The 16,429-nt window shown below is 39.4% G+C and overlaps 1 protein-coding gene across 1 annotated transcript in view; it reads left to right on the top strand.

Annotated features, from left to right (window-relative positions):
- The window catches only part of PARD3B (par-3 family cell polarity regulator beta), a gene marked incomplete at its 5' end in the record, with an annotated part of 406,028 nt that overhangs the window by 134,043 nt on the left and 255,556 nt on the right, over nt 1-16,429 (top strand). The window contains one exon of the mRNA XM_084264986.1: nt 9,789-9,898. Within this exon, the coding sequence (XP_084121112.1) occupies nt 9,789-9,898 (110 nt within the window). The remainder of the gene's footprint in view (nt 1-9,788; nt 9,899-16,429) is intronic.

Below are 16,429 nucleotides of genomic sequence, written 5' to 3'. Positions count from 1 at the left end.
GTAAGACTGGAAGGCTGTGGTGCAGCACAAAGGAGTGTGTATGTGTCTTTTTATACGTGGTAGCTTTGAGGCAATATGGCAAAACGTGTATTTCAGGTTGAAAATGAATCTGCAAGCTTGGCTGATTGATAGTTAGAAATTGTTCAAGGTAAAAAAAAATAAAAACTCTTCAGTTAAAAGTCGTGAGGTAGTAGATCACACTTTTTTTCTGAAGAAACCAAACCAGTATAGTTTTACACATGTTTTTTGCAATGTTTGTTTTGCTAATGGTTGTTTACTGTTTGCTCCCATATGAACGTGTTCTGGTATACAGCTGAACCCATCATTAGAGGAGTTACAAGGAACAGTTGAATGATTCAGTCAGTTTGCCCATTTCCATGTAGTTCTTTCTCAATGCTTTCTATTTAATTTACCCTTTCAAGAGCCTTAGTTGATAGTTAATTTTTGTGTGTCTCTCCACTTTGAAGTGCCACTTCAGATTTTGATTGTTTCTCACAACAGATATCTAGAATCGCAGCCAAGTAAAATGGAGAGTTGTGTATTTACTGCTCCTGAACGTAGTTGGCAGAAGATGCATCTCCCTCCCAATATGTTGCATGATTTTCCCATAGATAATGCTGACTGTTGATTTATGTTTTGCCTTCTTGTAACTCATTACTTCGTTAGATGGAAGTCTGTTTACTGTAGTCATTAAGTAAAAGAAGGCTGTGGTATGTTCAGTAGAGAGATGGATCCTACAGATTATTTTGGTCATCTTAACTCTCACACAAAAAGGGACAAATGACCCTCTGTGATTGAGTCCTTTTTAAACTTTTTTACAGAAACAGTCTTTTTACCATTTTAAACGTGAAGGCAGATTTAAAAGGCGCGGTTATTCACTTTCTTCATCACACAAGAGCTAAAAGCATTGAACAAAACTATTGTTTAGTAGAATACAGAGCAAAACAACCCTAAGCTGACTTTTTCATGAAGCATTCAACTAAATCATTTAACTCAATGTAACAAGCCAAAAATCAGTAAGTTGTAATAGAATTAGACAAATTCACAGGAGGTGGCAGCTCATCGGTTACTCTTAAAATATGTTGGTCTAGATGCCACGCTAATTTGGAAATCTTTCCAACATACTTCTTTGCAAGCTGGTAGGATACACCACTTGGCAGTTATGCCTTCTCCCTGAGTCTTTGCTACCATTGTTGGATGTGGGATAATGGGTGAGGTGGACCAAATATGCACTTAAGTTCTTATTGTTCCTTGATGCCTCCTATAAAGTTTTGAGTTCAATAGATTTCACTGTTTTATCCTAATATCTTTTAAAATTGGCAGGAAGAAGTTTGAAATTTGAGACTAAAACTAGTTTATGATGACCAGAAGAGAAAGTAATCAGGCTGCTTTTTTTAAGGAAACGTCAAAGCAGCAAAAGTTCTTAATTTAGGTGAGATATATAAAACACAGATCATGTTTAAATATTACTACAACCTATGCTAATACTGTAATTTGCAATACTCCATTAAAATACCATTAAAATAGTCAAAAAAGTATTTTATTATACTACTACTAGCAATAAAACGCTACCAGTGTGATATTTGAGCTGTAAAGTTTAGCTGCCAAAGTTTTAAAGAAAATTAAACTGTTGAACTGTGGAAAAGTGACTGCATAAGCACCTGTAACTGATGTTAGCTGAAGTGCTAAACCAGCTTTTGGCAGAGTGGCCACTCTTGCAGGTGCACAGAGTATTTTCTTTGTGTCAGTTTATTCGGCTAGTACAGTTCATTAAGTTTTTCATTTGAAGTTGAGAAATGGGCTGGGAATTGAAATAGAAGAAATGCTTATTTTCTTCTTTCGATCTGTGAGTAAAAATGAGGTGCAAGAGTCTGAGATCCATTAGTTTTAAAATCTTATAGGCTATATTAGCCTAAAATGATTGATTTAAATGTGGTAACCAGAGATAATATGCAGGGTTTTTTTTTTAAAATCCTGTTTAGTAAGATGAATGTTTTTTGCTGTGTCCAGCAAGTTGGATGACTAAGACAATTTATGCCTTTAAATATTAGTTACCATTGACATCTGAATACTGTTTGAAAGAGATTACATTTAAAAAAAACAACCCCCTCCATCCGACCTCCCAAAAAGCCCCAAACCAACCACAAAACAAAACAAAAAAAACACTGTTAGTATGGAGGAAAACTGTAATATTTTTTTCCCCCAAAATGATACTTAAGAAACCAAATGTTTGAAGCTGCTCTAATTCTTACTCCCGCGTCTGTACCTGGAAGTTGGAGGCTGTGCATCAGTCAGTAGGTGCACAGTGATGGTGTGGCTACAGAGATGTTGGTGTGAACAGAAAGATGCTTCATCTGGACATGAATAAGAGAAAGCCTGAGTCTTGTTGGTGGTAGCAAGCATGTTCTCACAGAGCTCTAGTCAGTCTGCCTAGCAAAGATAGGGATGCACATTTTTGGTTTTGGGGAAAAAAATAATCCCAGCTGTGCATTGTGAGGTGATTAATCCTTGGCGCCGGGAGGATTCTGCTGTAGCTGTTTCTCCTCTGCCCGGTGTCTTCCACATGGTACCTGCAGCCAAGCCTGGAGCAGAATTATGGTGCTCCCAGCCCCCCAAATAACTCTATGTGCTCCCTGTCTCGTCTCATGAGGAGCTAAAAATAGGAGCGCTGTGTTGAAAGAGGTGAGAAGATCCACACACATTTAGACCTGATGTGTGTTGTGACCTTAAGTGTAAGGAAAGAATATGTGACTGAGATCCAGACTGAAATCTGTCCCTCAGCTAGAAGCTTTCCTGAGAGAAATTTTGAAACAAGGAGGAAGTAACAGCATTAGTTGTATGTCTTCTGTCGGGAAGTATGTATCCTAGTGACTTAAGAGGAACAGGTAACTTCGTTTTACATGGATGTCGATTTTGATCCTGAAAATGGCATCTAGATTAACTTTATTACTGAAATAACATATGTGGGTGATTCTTACGTGTTCATCTTTGAATCTCCAAAAGCTGTAAGTGTGAATGCTCCTTAGTTGTTTCATTAGGCCCCACTGTTTCTGACAATGACAGTGCAGCAGAAGCTTCATTCTGATCATAAAAATGATGGTTCTTGTGTTTTGTAATTGAAATCTGATTTAATATGTTATGGCCTGTGCCACCAGAGAAAATAATTCTTTTGAAATTTAGGGCTCTGAAGAACACCCCAAAACAATCTCCATTTAAAGCTTTTATTGGTGTCTATTTGTAGGTAGTTACTTTTCTTGTTCTTTGTGAAAAGGGTACACTTCAGAGTTGATAGCGCAATGTGGTGTTAGGCAGTGGGGTCATATGTAAAAGAGAGAGCTTGTGGGAAATGGATTTTTGTCTGTTTATAGATTTAAGTCAATTGTCTTAACTGTTACATCATCCTAGTTCATTAATCTAATCTTGTATCCATGGGATTTCTAGGAGTGCAGTGCGCACTTTAGAAAGAACAGATAGCTGTGGATCTGGAATTGTATTGATAGGCGCTATTTATGAGTGATTTGAGTTAGCTTTAAACATTAAACTCACATTGTCAGAGCATTACAGATTTGAAAAAATAAAGTAGCGGTGCAGTCCTGTCACAAGGCAGAATGTACAGGCTAATGTCAGATACATTTTAAGTACATGGCAGAGCCATTACATGATGCCTCAGGTGGTGGCTAGCAATAAATCTGAGGGTGACCAAATTGTACCCACACTGATTGCTTAGAGCTCTCAAAAAGCACTGACAGAACTGTCTGTATGCCTGTTAACGAGAGATTTCTTTGATAAGAAGAAGGAAAAATAGACATATATCAGTGACCTTTCCTGTATCTAAATGCAAGGTAACATCTTGCTTAGAATATTTTGTTTAGTGCCTGAACTGTTTCATGCCAGCACCAGTTTAAAACTAATTCTGTCTTTCCAGTTTAAACAGTGGTTGTTTTTCTTGTGATTGTTCAGAGATCTTCCAGCCAGGAATTGTCTCTGCTGATGTGTAATTTCATATTTGTGCATGTGTGTGCCTGTAGTATTTGTGGTGGGTTTTTTCAACTCTGACTTGAAATTTTGTTGTGATTTACTCAGGAGCTCTAAAAAAAAAAATGCATCAAGGCACATGTAGGGGAGAAAATAATTTGTTCTTTGTCCAGGGAGGTGTAATTCGGAAGCAGGCAGGAGAGTAATTGTCATTGGTGTGGCCTTTACCATTTGACAGTTTGATACACTCTTGATGGACAGCTTTTTTCCCGTCCTAGTCAGCATTTTTATGTGGAGGAGCAGAATATAAAATTATGATTTTAACTGTGTAGGTGATTTATTGTAAATCTCTTTCTACCCTCTTATGGCATTCCATCCAACTGTATCTTTTGTTCTTCTTTAAACTAGTTCTTCTCTGTTACCTGCAAAAAGCAACCAACCAAGTTCATGTTAGTCCCCATTGATGCAGTGGTACCACATGTCCTTGCATTTCCTGTTCCTTGATTTGTCAGTTTACCAGACAGTTGAGAGTGTTTGCACACAAACTAATGCTAAAATCAATTTTTAGTACATAATTTGACTGCATTATAGCACAGCCTGCCAAAAATGCTCATGGGTGATAAATCTCCAGTGGTCTTCAGCATCCTTCTGAATATAGCCCTGTAACAGCAGCCTGCAACCTAAATCCTAAAGAATTAAAGGATTTCAGTCTGGAGGTAAATTGTGCTTTCCTGAGCAGGGATACATGGAGCAAATGAGTTAATTTAAGGAAGGATGGAAGGATGGGAATGATTTTTTTGTTTGGTTGGGTTTTTGTTTGGGTTTTTTTGTGGTAGTGGTCACCCTGAGTGATACTCAGTTGTCATCAAATTCTGTCCCAGAACTCAGAGCCTGAGACCTAGGCCCTCAGGGAACTAGAGACCCTGAAGATTTTAGGGGACCCCAGGAGGCACAGCTCGACCTCAGCAGTTCCTCTGACTGTGTTTGGATCCTGAACCCCAAAGCTCACATTTATCTGAGGTTGCATGGTGTCCTTAAACCCACCACTTTTTCTTAGCCAGCTAAGAAACCTTGGATGCTAACTTTTGATCTGCCAAAGGGCTTAAGATATCTCTTTACAGATGTTTTGGTGAAATTAAAAAAAAAAACAACCCACAAAGCACAAAAACATCTGGGACTGAGATGTTTCTTTTGTGATTGTGTTGATACAAGTTTTCAGTGTTTGATTGTGCATAAATGGCAGAACTTCTCTGTTCTGTTTTTTTCTAATGTAACCAATTTAAATCTAAGTGTGGTTTCTACCATATGCTTGTTTCAACCATATTTGCAGTTAAAAAATATTTCCAAAACATAAGAGTTCAGGAAAAATACACTGTTAACCGTGAGTCTGTGTAGATACTAATTTTTGAGGGTGATGCTAGCAAGAGGAAAAGATCGATCTACATGGCTTGAAATTGAATGACAGAGTTTAAGGAATTTAAACTGCTGGACTTTCTCATCAGCATTGTCAAAGAGTGAGCGTTGTGAATGAGACATCTACGTGTGCTTAGAAGGTGCTGTGGTACAATAACAGAAGGTACTCTGTGCAGTCTTTGATAGAACGGGAAATACACCCTGAAGCGAGGTGTGAGGTGAGAGGTTAAAAGCTGTCAGCATGAGAAAAAAAATTCACTCCTGTTTGTGTGTGAATTTCTGTTGTCTGTAAATTCCTGATGCAATGCAGCAAAATGAGGCAAGCTGATGTGTTTAAACCAAGCTCCTAAGTTTAAAACACAAAGCATTGCCCTGGCACAAACCAGTGGTGCTTGCAAATAACGTTTGTATGATCAGCTTGGGATGTGGAACGGAGTTTTTATGTGCCTCATCATTCAGGGAAAAGATGAATTTTCTGTTTGAGCTTACACTGGTTGTTATAAATGTTCAGCACAAATGCAGGAGTGTGAGGAGAATAACATGGAAACGTGACAAAAGGAAAGCAGTGAGGAAAAAGGCAATGCTCTGTTGCCTGACAGAAGAAAACAGATGACATAACCTCTTAAGTAAAAACGTCTGTAATTGTCTATGGCATGTCTGTAATAAATGGTATCAGTGATGGTTTTTCATTAGATTTTATCCATGTCTGAGGAGGACAGTGCTGAACGAACTCAATGTATATGCAAGAGCCACAGGCTGACTCCTGAGCTGGGTCTTGGGTAGTGGGATTTGGGGAAGTTTCTGTCTTCCAGAGTGTGGGGGAGCATGTTTGGCTTTCAGGATCCCTGCAAGTGCAGTACAGAAGAGTCAGGGAGAGGCTGAAAACAGAAAGGAGCCTGTGGGGTAGAAGCATGGGCTGGGAGGCACTGAGTGATGGGGAAGGTGTTCTTAGGGCGGGGAGCAACTGGAGCTGCAGGGGAGATGGAGGATAGTTGGTTATCTCAGGGAGCTGCTGAGAATTGCTGTCCTGAAAGACTGTAAGGGATTCTTCCTACAAAGAGGGAGAGTACCACTTCTCCAGTCTTTCATCTGATCTTCCTGCTTACCTTTTGTTTCCCCTATTAAAGAGGGTATTTTAGTCCAATTAATTTTTGCCTAATAAAAGGGATTTTTTTGTGTGCTTGCTCTAGAGTCTTAATTCTAGCTAAAGCCTTCAGCTGACTGTTCATGGAGATGTTGTGATTTCTGGTATCTCTGTACAAGAAGTGATTTTGTATGTCAGTAAAGGTATTTAAAAAAATTAAGGAAAAGACTCTGTTTTTCTCTTCAAAGATAAAATTATCTGTAGGACCCTAAAATTTACAACAAATTGGGAGAGAAGGGGAAGCCTTGTAGACAATTGTCAACAAGTCTAGGGGGTTTTGTGCAAGCAGGGAGGCTTTGCAGATGAGCACCATAAATTTCACAGCCTCGTGGCAGTAAGCAAAAGCTTGCAGGAATGAAACAATGGCGAATAGCTGCAAGGCCATCTTCACAAACTGGAGAACAGTTTGCTGCTCCTACAAACTTTGCTATCTGTCACCATTTCCCAGAGAAACTGAAGCAAACTGACATTATCCCATTCGCAGTTTACAGCTGTCAAACTTTGAAAACAAAGTGAAAGGTGGTCTTCCAAATTGAGGGCTGGGGTGTGGTGGAAACAGCACATTGCAGCAGTCAATACAGGGAGCAGCTAAGTGCAGAAGCATGGTCTCGTCTTACCAGACAAACATTGTGTGAATGATGTGGTACAGAGACATCTTTCAACTGATGTGGAAGCTGGGAAGCCCTGTAGCAAATGAGGGTCCTGTCCCCCAGCAGTCACAGAGATGGGGGAGAGAAATGAGTTGTTGCTTGTAGAAGACAATTCCGGGAAAAGAGAAATTTAATGCCAGTGTTGGCTTTGGGAGAAGGACTGAGCTTGATATAATTGGGTTGGGTTTGCTTTTGGTTTTGTTTGGTGATGTGGGTGGGTTGGTTGCTACCCCCCTTTCCCCATCTTTGGCCTCTTGGGTTAACATTTTTTTAACCTCTTCTCACTGTGGGGAAAAGGAAGTCAAAAATGAGAAAAGGGGCTGAAATGATGGTCTTGAACATAAGCGGCAGTGTGTTTGAATTTGGATTTGGAATAGGGGTCAGTGAGTTGTGAAAGTTACAAACACAACTAGCAATGCAAAGGGCTTTCTAGGCATATTTAGCAAGTGTGCAGAAGGGCAAAGAGTTGGAGACTAAATTATGCTGGGTCATACAAAAGTGTCTCAGCATCTGTTTTTACACTGTTGTGTTGAAGAGAGTCTGGAAATTGGATACAGGTCACCAGAAGCACTGTGGTCACACATGGGAAAACTATTTTAAGGAAACAAGTATTTATATTAAAGGAGTAACTTAAAAATCCAACACTTCTTGGCTTTAGCTTTTATACACCTTCTAATCAAATATGCTTACAGGGAAAAAAATTCTCTTCAGCACCGTGTGAAGATCAGGAATATTTGAGTGGAGAGATTCGATTTCTTTTGACCTACTGACACCTTTGGAAAATCACATAAAATGGATAAGTTTGTTAATCCCCTTTCTTCAGAATCTCCTAGTAAAAACATGCATAGTTCTTGTTATCAAGATGATAATCACTTGGAACAAAAAACAGTATTCACCTTTTGGGTTTTTTGACCATTCCCTCAATACCAGGACACAAATTTAAGTCCTACTTCTGGTTTTCTTACTGATTTCCTGCATAAGTGTTGGAGGTAGAAGAGACTATCTGTGTATGAAAATGCAGTTGCTTACTGTGAGGAAGTGGTAAGAGATTGGATTCTCTGGTTGCTCCTCAGCATCAGGTGCTGGTATTTATTCCATCTCTAATTACAAAATTGTGCTGAGAGTGGACGTGACACAGTCACTCCAGGTTTGTTAGCATCTCTCTAATGGGGAAACGGTTGCATGTTCAAACTTATGTTATAGATCTAGTAATTATGACTGCCATCAGTCCCAGCCTCTGTAATCAATATTATAACTGACAGTTATAATCTTATTTTTGCTCACTTGCAACATCTGAAAAATCCCTGTCTGAGAGCAGTGTTCTCTGCATTACTTTTTGTTTGCTCATGGATAGATTCTTTTTTTAAATACTTGGGGGGTGGGCGTGATTTTTGTTTAATGTCATCTTGGATAATGTATTTCTTTTCTCATATTACTAAAGACGTTTTCTCTCTCGCCCCACCTGGAAGCTTTGCAGGGAGTGTTTTATAGCACCCATATATTCTGGTTAACTGGACATCTGTGTTGCTAGAAGCTGCTGGCTGGTCTTTGAGGTTGTTCCCAGACAGTACGTGAATAGACATGAATAGTTGGTGAGTCTAATTGGAGTTGCCTGCAAGAGGAAGCTGTTTAGTCTACTGCTTTTCTGAAACAACTGCAAGTGCCTACGTCTGTTCCCTGGGAATCCTGGCAGTTGGTGGTGGGAGGCAGATCTGCTGTGAATAAAGTCTCTTCTCTCTCTTCTCTTTATATCCTTATTTAGACTCTCTGCAGAGCCAGCCCGAGGCATGTTAGGTATAAAACGAAGTTAATGGAGTGAGTTATCCATTTATCCTTTGGCTGCCTCTGTACCCAAAAAGCTGTGTCTGATCTGTCATTTACATGCCTCGGGTTGGGACAGCACAGAAGTGGTGGTGAGGGACTGTTGCATCTTGGGAGATTATAGAAATAAAATTTGTATCTGTGTATATAGATGTATGTCTGGTCACCTTCGTATTCAAAGTGACCTTCCATACAGGTTAAATGTGGCTTGTACAATTGGTATGGGAGAGGCCAGCAGTTGCTCAGTATGGCTTATGGGCATACACCAAAAGGAAGTAAGGAACAGTTGAAAACTGGGTGGAGAGATCCCAGTGTGGTGGGTTAATGCAGAACAGCACAGTGAGGACTCTCCATAGTATGGAGTGAAAAGCTATAGACCACGTTCTAGTTCAGTTAAGTAACCACTACCAGTTGTATGAACTAACAATAGCAGGCCAGTTCTTTTTTGGTTCACAGTTATTCCTTACATCAAGCGTACAATTTCCCTGTCAGAACTTGGTGGTATCTGTAGTCACAGGTATATCCAGCTACTTGTTTTTCTCAGAGGGTGCCTTTTTTCTTGTTTGTCAGCAGTTTTTACTTAATTTAAAAGCTTGTGGATGGAAGTCTGTATAATAGAGGTTAAAATGTTCTTTAGCTTAGTAAATACTAAACAACACAACCCATCAAATCTAGTAATTTATCAGGTGGATATGCCACAGATAAATATAGGTTCTTTCCATTAAATCATGTTTCCTGTGTTCCTGTAGCATCCTTGAACCATTGCTCTTTGTTTTGTTTCATAGGCACACCACTTCTAGTCCGAAGGAGCAGCGATCCAACTTTGGGCCCGCTTGCTGACTTCCACCCAGGTGCTTCTCATCCCAATGACCACAGTCTGAAGCATGTTGTGGTGGTAGGTGTCATATAACTCACCTTATTCTTAAGGGGAAAAACTGTCCTTACGTGTTGCTATAGCAGTTACGTAAGCTACGTATGAATTTGGATTTTAACCAGTGTGTGTCATATGTTTTGTCTATAAAGGAGAAAATGTTGTGTGAACAAAATGGTTATTTTAGATGACGCAGTCAAATTAACAGTGGTTCCCTTTTTTTAAAATAAGGCATTTACATAAACCTAATTGGTCACGTAAGGCAGGGGAATATGAACTTTTTGCAATTGTTTATTCATTTGGTAACATGTTGTCCAATTTACCTCTGCTTAGTGGAAAAATATACTTCCTCTTTAATAGTTGTCATTAATCTTGCATTTTTTTCACTTCCCTTGTTATGGCACTTCTGCCTGCCTTTAGCACCCTGCTTCTGTCCTGCATGGTCTCTTCTTTCTCTCACTTCTCTGTTTTACAGTGTGGTTCTTGGCTTTTGGGGAAAAAATTTCTTTTGAACATAGTTACTACTAAATATTAGTGCAATGACACAATTAGTGAGGATGCAGTAACTTACAATCAAATACTATTGCAGGCTGTCTTCTGAAAGTGATGCTGTCTTGGTCACCCTTGAGGCATATTTTTTTACTTTGCAGTTTTAAGGTCTTAAGCTTTGAGTTTGTGTGGGGGGAAGGTGTTTCTGTATCTGAATGTCTACTGGGATACATAAATGTACCAAGCAAAACAGCTTTTTCATAGCCTTGGTGTTTGCCTAGAAAGCTCTGGTAGGTCTGCTTCTGCACTGCTTTGTGCCAAATGAATGCTGGCTTCAGTAATGGTGCAGTTGCACCTGCTTTCATTTGCTGTGAAATTTATGCTTTTTCCCCTTTGGCTTCCCTAAACAGTGTTGCAGTTCACTCTCTGTCCACAATTGTGTAAACAAATCTTTCACTGGCGTTGTTTCAAAACAGAAAAGCACCCTTAGAAACCCCCAGCTTCTTCATTTGGAGTGAGGGGGGCTATTTCAGGCTAGGACACAACTAGTTTATAGGAGGGTTCCACAAATGGATGTATTGACACGAGGGAGCAGAAGGAAAGAACCAGGGGTCAGTAACAGGCACTGAAGATGTTTTTAAGACTCTATTTCCAGTTAAGTTCATGTGAATAAGGTAAGTAAATAGAAAGTCAGATTACTTGCATATAAATGATACTTTATGGCTCTTAATCTCAAATCTAACTCTGAAGGCCAGCACAGAATTTCAGTCGACTGTTCATTGCTTCTCTTGCATGGCCAAATGTGTGTGCATCTATGTAATTAGCATGCTTCTTATTTTGCACTGACTTGTGTCATTTGCTAAGTGGTGCAGTTTTAAAAGTACTAGTGACTCAAGAAGTACATTCTGATGCTACAGTGGGCTGAACTTTGACAGTGTCCTATGTCATTTGTCAGACCAGTTTGAGCCGAGAGACTTTTCTTGGTACTTGCTGCAAACACATGCTAAGGGAATGCTGACAGTCTGGTAAATGAACGTACAGAGATTCCTCTGGGTTAACAGTGCAGATGTCAGTCTCTTTGTAAAGTGTGAAGTGAGTGTGTTGGTAAGTAATGCTGACCCTGCTATTACATAACCATGAAGACTGGGGAAGGAAGTGGAAAAGTTAGTGATGTTTTTTGTGTTTAAGGATATGTTTTGGATGCTTTATTTTTGACTATCAAGGAGAGAAGGATAGGGGTTTGTTGTTGTTTTTAAAAATATGTTAGCAGTGACACATGCATTTTATGCCATTACATGAGGACTGCAGTTTTATTTGTAGGCTAAAACCTCACCATGCTTCACTGACTTGCATTAGCATGCAAGAATTCTCTAGGCCTAAAGGAATTCTCTACTCCTGAAATACAGAGCATCCCTCTGTCAGCTGTAGGGATAATGGTCAAAGTTGGATAGATAACAACAGTGGAGGAGGCCCTCAGATTTTTTTTTTTTAAAATGCTGTGTAGGGGGTGGGGGGAGAAAAGACCCAGAAGGTTGAAAGTTTTTATTGTTAAAGTAAAAATCTGTTAACAGCAAAATACACTACACCAGCTCTTATTTTTGCAACAGTACCATTTCTAAAACTCTCATCGTCAATCATACTGAAATATGCTTTGGCATAATGTTTTGGGAAGCATAGGAAGCTTAAATAACGTAGGTTAAATTAGGTACAGATTGTTTTAAAACAAGGAAGAATCAATATCTGACAAATGAAAAAACATGGCACAAACAACTGAACATTGCATTTTGAATATAGCTGTGCTCTCTCCCTCAAGTATTAAAGTGGTATCTAGAGAAAATGAAGTTGTTCTGTATATTGTTGCTGAAAATTTAAGATTAATTCTGCATTTCCTTTGCCACAAATGCATACTTTTTCACATTAAACTCTTTCCTTGCAGTCACATGCAAGTTAGAAAAAACAGAGCTGTGGGTAGATGAAACAGTTTTCAGTCCATGTAGTAAAAATTCAGTCTCTGTATTTATGCCACAATTATCTTAGCAATTATTTTGTAATTGAATCTGACTTCCATAATTAGCTTAATTGTTTTGGCTCTTCTGGCATTTTGGTATTTGGCACATGTAGAACCGGCAATTTGGTTCTGTGTAGAAATACTCAGAAGTTAGACCGTGTGCTGTCTTACATACTGCTACACCAGTAGATGATGAGATTTTTTGAGATGATTATCCTCTGGATTTCTGTAGACAGCACTGGTCTGCCTCTAGGAGAGTGTGGGACAGGCATACAGTAAGTAACACATAAAATAAAACAGCGAGCATGCAGTAATATAAGAACAGAACATTGCTGTCCAATTCAGTTGGATGTACCTAATGATCTATTTGAGCTGTTCACAGTATGTATAGAATCTAAGCAGGGTATATATTCTGGGGTGGGTTTTTTTAGATATTGTCCCATTCATTCAGAGGAGGATTTTTTTTCACGCCATATGATGATTACCACAATTACATAATCATTTCCTGAGTGAACAGGTAACTTGAGAAGAGTTAAAGCTATTCTTTCATATTTTCTGTGACAGTTATTTTGTCTTAGCCGTAGTTTTAGCCCCAATTAACAAAATACTTCTAGATCAATCAAAAACTGATAGTGAAGTCCAGCATCTGTTCTCTCAGACTGGAAGTCATTTAACAGATGGTACAAAATTTTAGCTTCTTTTTTCATCCAAACCTCTCCTTTCTTATCATGATAGCTGCCACTGAGAAATTTAGAGACTATAATCAGGGAAAAATAGGGATAATAAACATCTGAATTTGTTATTGAAGAAAAGGTATTTGTTAGTGAATTTGTTAATTTATGAAGGCAACTGTTAAGTCTCTTAGTCTAGATATACTCACAGATCCCTGCCAGGCTTTAAAGCTGGAAATTTCCCCCCCTAGGTCTCCGGAGAGGACCTCAGGGAAGCGTAATTTAATGCTTTTTCTTTGAAAAATTCAGTGGCCATAGCTTTGCTATAGCAGCAGCCAAGTGCTGGTCCAGCTGCTTTTTGGCTGTGAATGGCCTGGCTTCAGAAAGAGGTTAGCAATGGGCATGAAGTCTTCCACCAGGCATTTTCCCTGTAGTGAGGCCATGCTGTGCTATTGAGGTGGTGTAGTTGTTTAACTCAGCCAGCAGCTAAAACAACCACACAACCATTCACTTGCTCCATCCCTCCTGCCTCCCCCAATGGGATGGGAGGAGAACTGAAAAGGGAAAAAGGAAGAAAAAATAAGTAAAACTCCTGGGTTGAGATAAAGACAGCTTAATAGGCCAGAAAAGGAAGATAATAATAATGATGATGATAATAATAGGACAGAAAAGGAAGATAATAATAATGATAAAAGAATATACAAAGCAAGTGATGAGCAGCATAATTTCTCACCACTTGGAGATGATGGTCAGCTAGTTCCCAAGCTGTCCTGCCTCCTGGCCAACCCCCCTGCTATATATGGAGCATGATGTCATATGGTATGGAATATCCCTTTGGCCAGTTTGGATCAGCTGCCCTGGCTTTGTCCTCTCCCAGCTTTTTGGGTGCCCCCAGCCTTCTGTTTGGCAGGCCACTGAAAAGGCTGAAAAGTCCTTGTTTGGCAACAATTTAAATATTAGAATGTTATCAACAGTATTCTCTTCCTCAGTCCAAAACACAGCACTATAACAGCTGCTACGGAGAAAATTATATTCCATCCAAACCCAGGACAGTCAAAGTCTTTCAGAAGAAGGAAACGTTCTTTGGCCATTTAACACTTGTTCAACATTTGACCCCAAGTTGCTGGGGAGGAGCTGTGGTTTCAGGTTGTCTGGCTCGAGTCAGAAGTTCCTGGCTCAGTCCCTCTACCTGATATGCAGTAAGGCAGAAAATCTGAAGTGTGGGGTTCTCTTGGTTTGTTTTTTGAACTTTTCAGGGAGCAGAATACACTTTGCTGCTTTTGCTCAGTCCAGTTCATCCACATAATTGCTAAGGTATAATTAAAACATCTTAACTTTCCTTTCTGGAGCTATTACTTTTGCTGCTCTCTTTTTGCCCAGGGACAGGCTTCTCTATTATCTTAAGACTTGAAAGGTCATGAGTTTTAGATGGAGGGTTGTAGACCTATTTAAGTTGATGGGAGTTTTGCATTAATTCTGGTGAGACTAAGGTTTCACCCCTCCTGTTAACTTGCTGATTATTATGGGGATGCTATGTTCTGCTTGCCTTTCTTTTCTTTTAGAGTTGCATGTTTCCTCGATAAATACGTAGGTTAACTTGGAGTTAATCAATGGGAATGGCTGATTAAATTGCATTTATCCATATTTAAAGATACAATGAGATGCTGGATCAATTGAAGAGCTGGTCCAGTGGCTCAATACAGTTTCAATTTTTACCAAGATGTGACTTGAAATTGACTGTATTTTATGCATTGTGGACCTATAATTTGCAGTTTTGGATAAGGTTCACATATAATCAGAACATTTTTATGTTTCAAGCCCTTGTTGAAGAGGGTTGAAAACACCTCTGGTTCTTCTGGCCATTAATTGTGTTTGTACTGTATTAGCCTTCCTGATTAAGTGTCTGCAGATTAGCATAATGTGAAGATGTGTAGAGATGCAGCTCCATGATTTGTCCCCTTTACATGCTATTTTGTGTACATATGTAAACATACAGATATGCTTCAATTAGAGTTTGGCTTTAAGATGAAGACTATCAGTAGCACTATCAAAATGTATGTGTATTTTCTTATAATAAAAAGAAATCTTGCTTCATCTAGTCAGACCATTTAAAAGGAGGGCAGGGAAGAAAAGGTCCTTTTTGACACAGTGATGTGTCTCTAACTTAGGTTGATCTGGCAGGTTTTTGCTAAGGCTTGAGCTAAGAAACTGCGCTGCCATGAAGGTCGTATTGTCTGTCTGATTTTACAAGATAAAACTTTTGTCCTGTATGTTTATTCACCCCAGCTTGGTCAGGTAGTTTTAATTTCTGGTCCCTTTGCATGTGTTAGAATTTCAGTATGAAATTCTCCTGTAGTTACATGATAGACTCATAGAATAGTTTGGGTGGAGAGGACCTTCAAAGGTCATCTAGTCCAACCACCTGCAGTGAGCAGGTACATCTTCAAATAGATCAGGTTGCTCAGAGCCTCATCCAACTGACCTTGAACATTTCCAGGGTTGGGTCATCCACCATCTCCCAGCGCAGCCTGTTCCAGTGTTTCACCACCCTGATTGCAAAAAATGTCTTGCTTGTACCTACTCTAAATCTGCCCTCTTTCAGTTTGAAACCATTACTCCTTGACCTTGCAACAGGTCCTACTAAAAAGTCTGTCCCCATCATTCTTATAAGCCCCCATTTAAGTGTTCCAGGAGGTGGGCTATGAGAAGGAAGCCGGATACTGTGAGAAATATAATAGTCCTTTAGGAACTGGCAGTGCTGGAAGGATGGTGCACTTGTATTGCTTTAAATCCAGTGCTTGTTGACATATACTAATTAGACAACAAATAAAGTAGAGATGGAAACACATCTTAGGTATGAATGTGTGTGTTGCAGGGTAGAGGCAAGACTGCTTCCTTGAGGTGGTGTGGCTTCTAAATTCTGGAGGGCATTTAATTTTTCCTGGTGAAAGTTTTCCTGTTAATAATTTAAATACTCTTGAAATACTGCTGTGTGGAACAGAACAGAAGATTTAAAAGAATTTTCTGTCATTCAGCTGGGGAGTTCCAAAGAGTTTGAGGGTTTTTTTTAAGGGGAATTCTGATGTGAGTGAATCCATTTTTAAAGCAACTACTGTGTGTGTGTTTACGCTGTGGAACATATATAGAACACTCCTAATCAGCGCAGGAGGTTGTCAGTGTATTCCTTTTGATGTCTGATTAGATGATCATAGGGACATCTGCAGTGAGTTAGTTTTGAAGTTGTTGGTGTGAGGCACTGCAGGAACCAGAGCTGTGTGGCACTCTTACACCATGAAAAACTGCTGCTCTAAAAGAACCTTTTATAAATCCAACTATGCAGCTAGCTGAGGGCTGTCAGATTAACAAAAGCCGTTCCTTCGCGATTCC

Source organism: Gallinula chloropus, assembly GCF_964237585.1.
Source record: "Gallinula chloropus genome assembly, chromosome: 5".
In the NCBI taxonomy this organism is placed as follows: Eukaryota; Metazoa; Chordata; class Aves; order Gruiformes; family Rallidae; genus Gallinula; species Gallinula chloropus.
The sequence above is the reverse complement of the archived record's forward strand: the minus strand, read 5'-3'. Positions and strand labels throughout refer to the sequence as shown.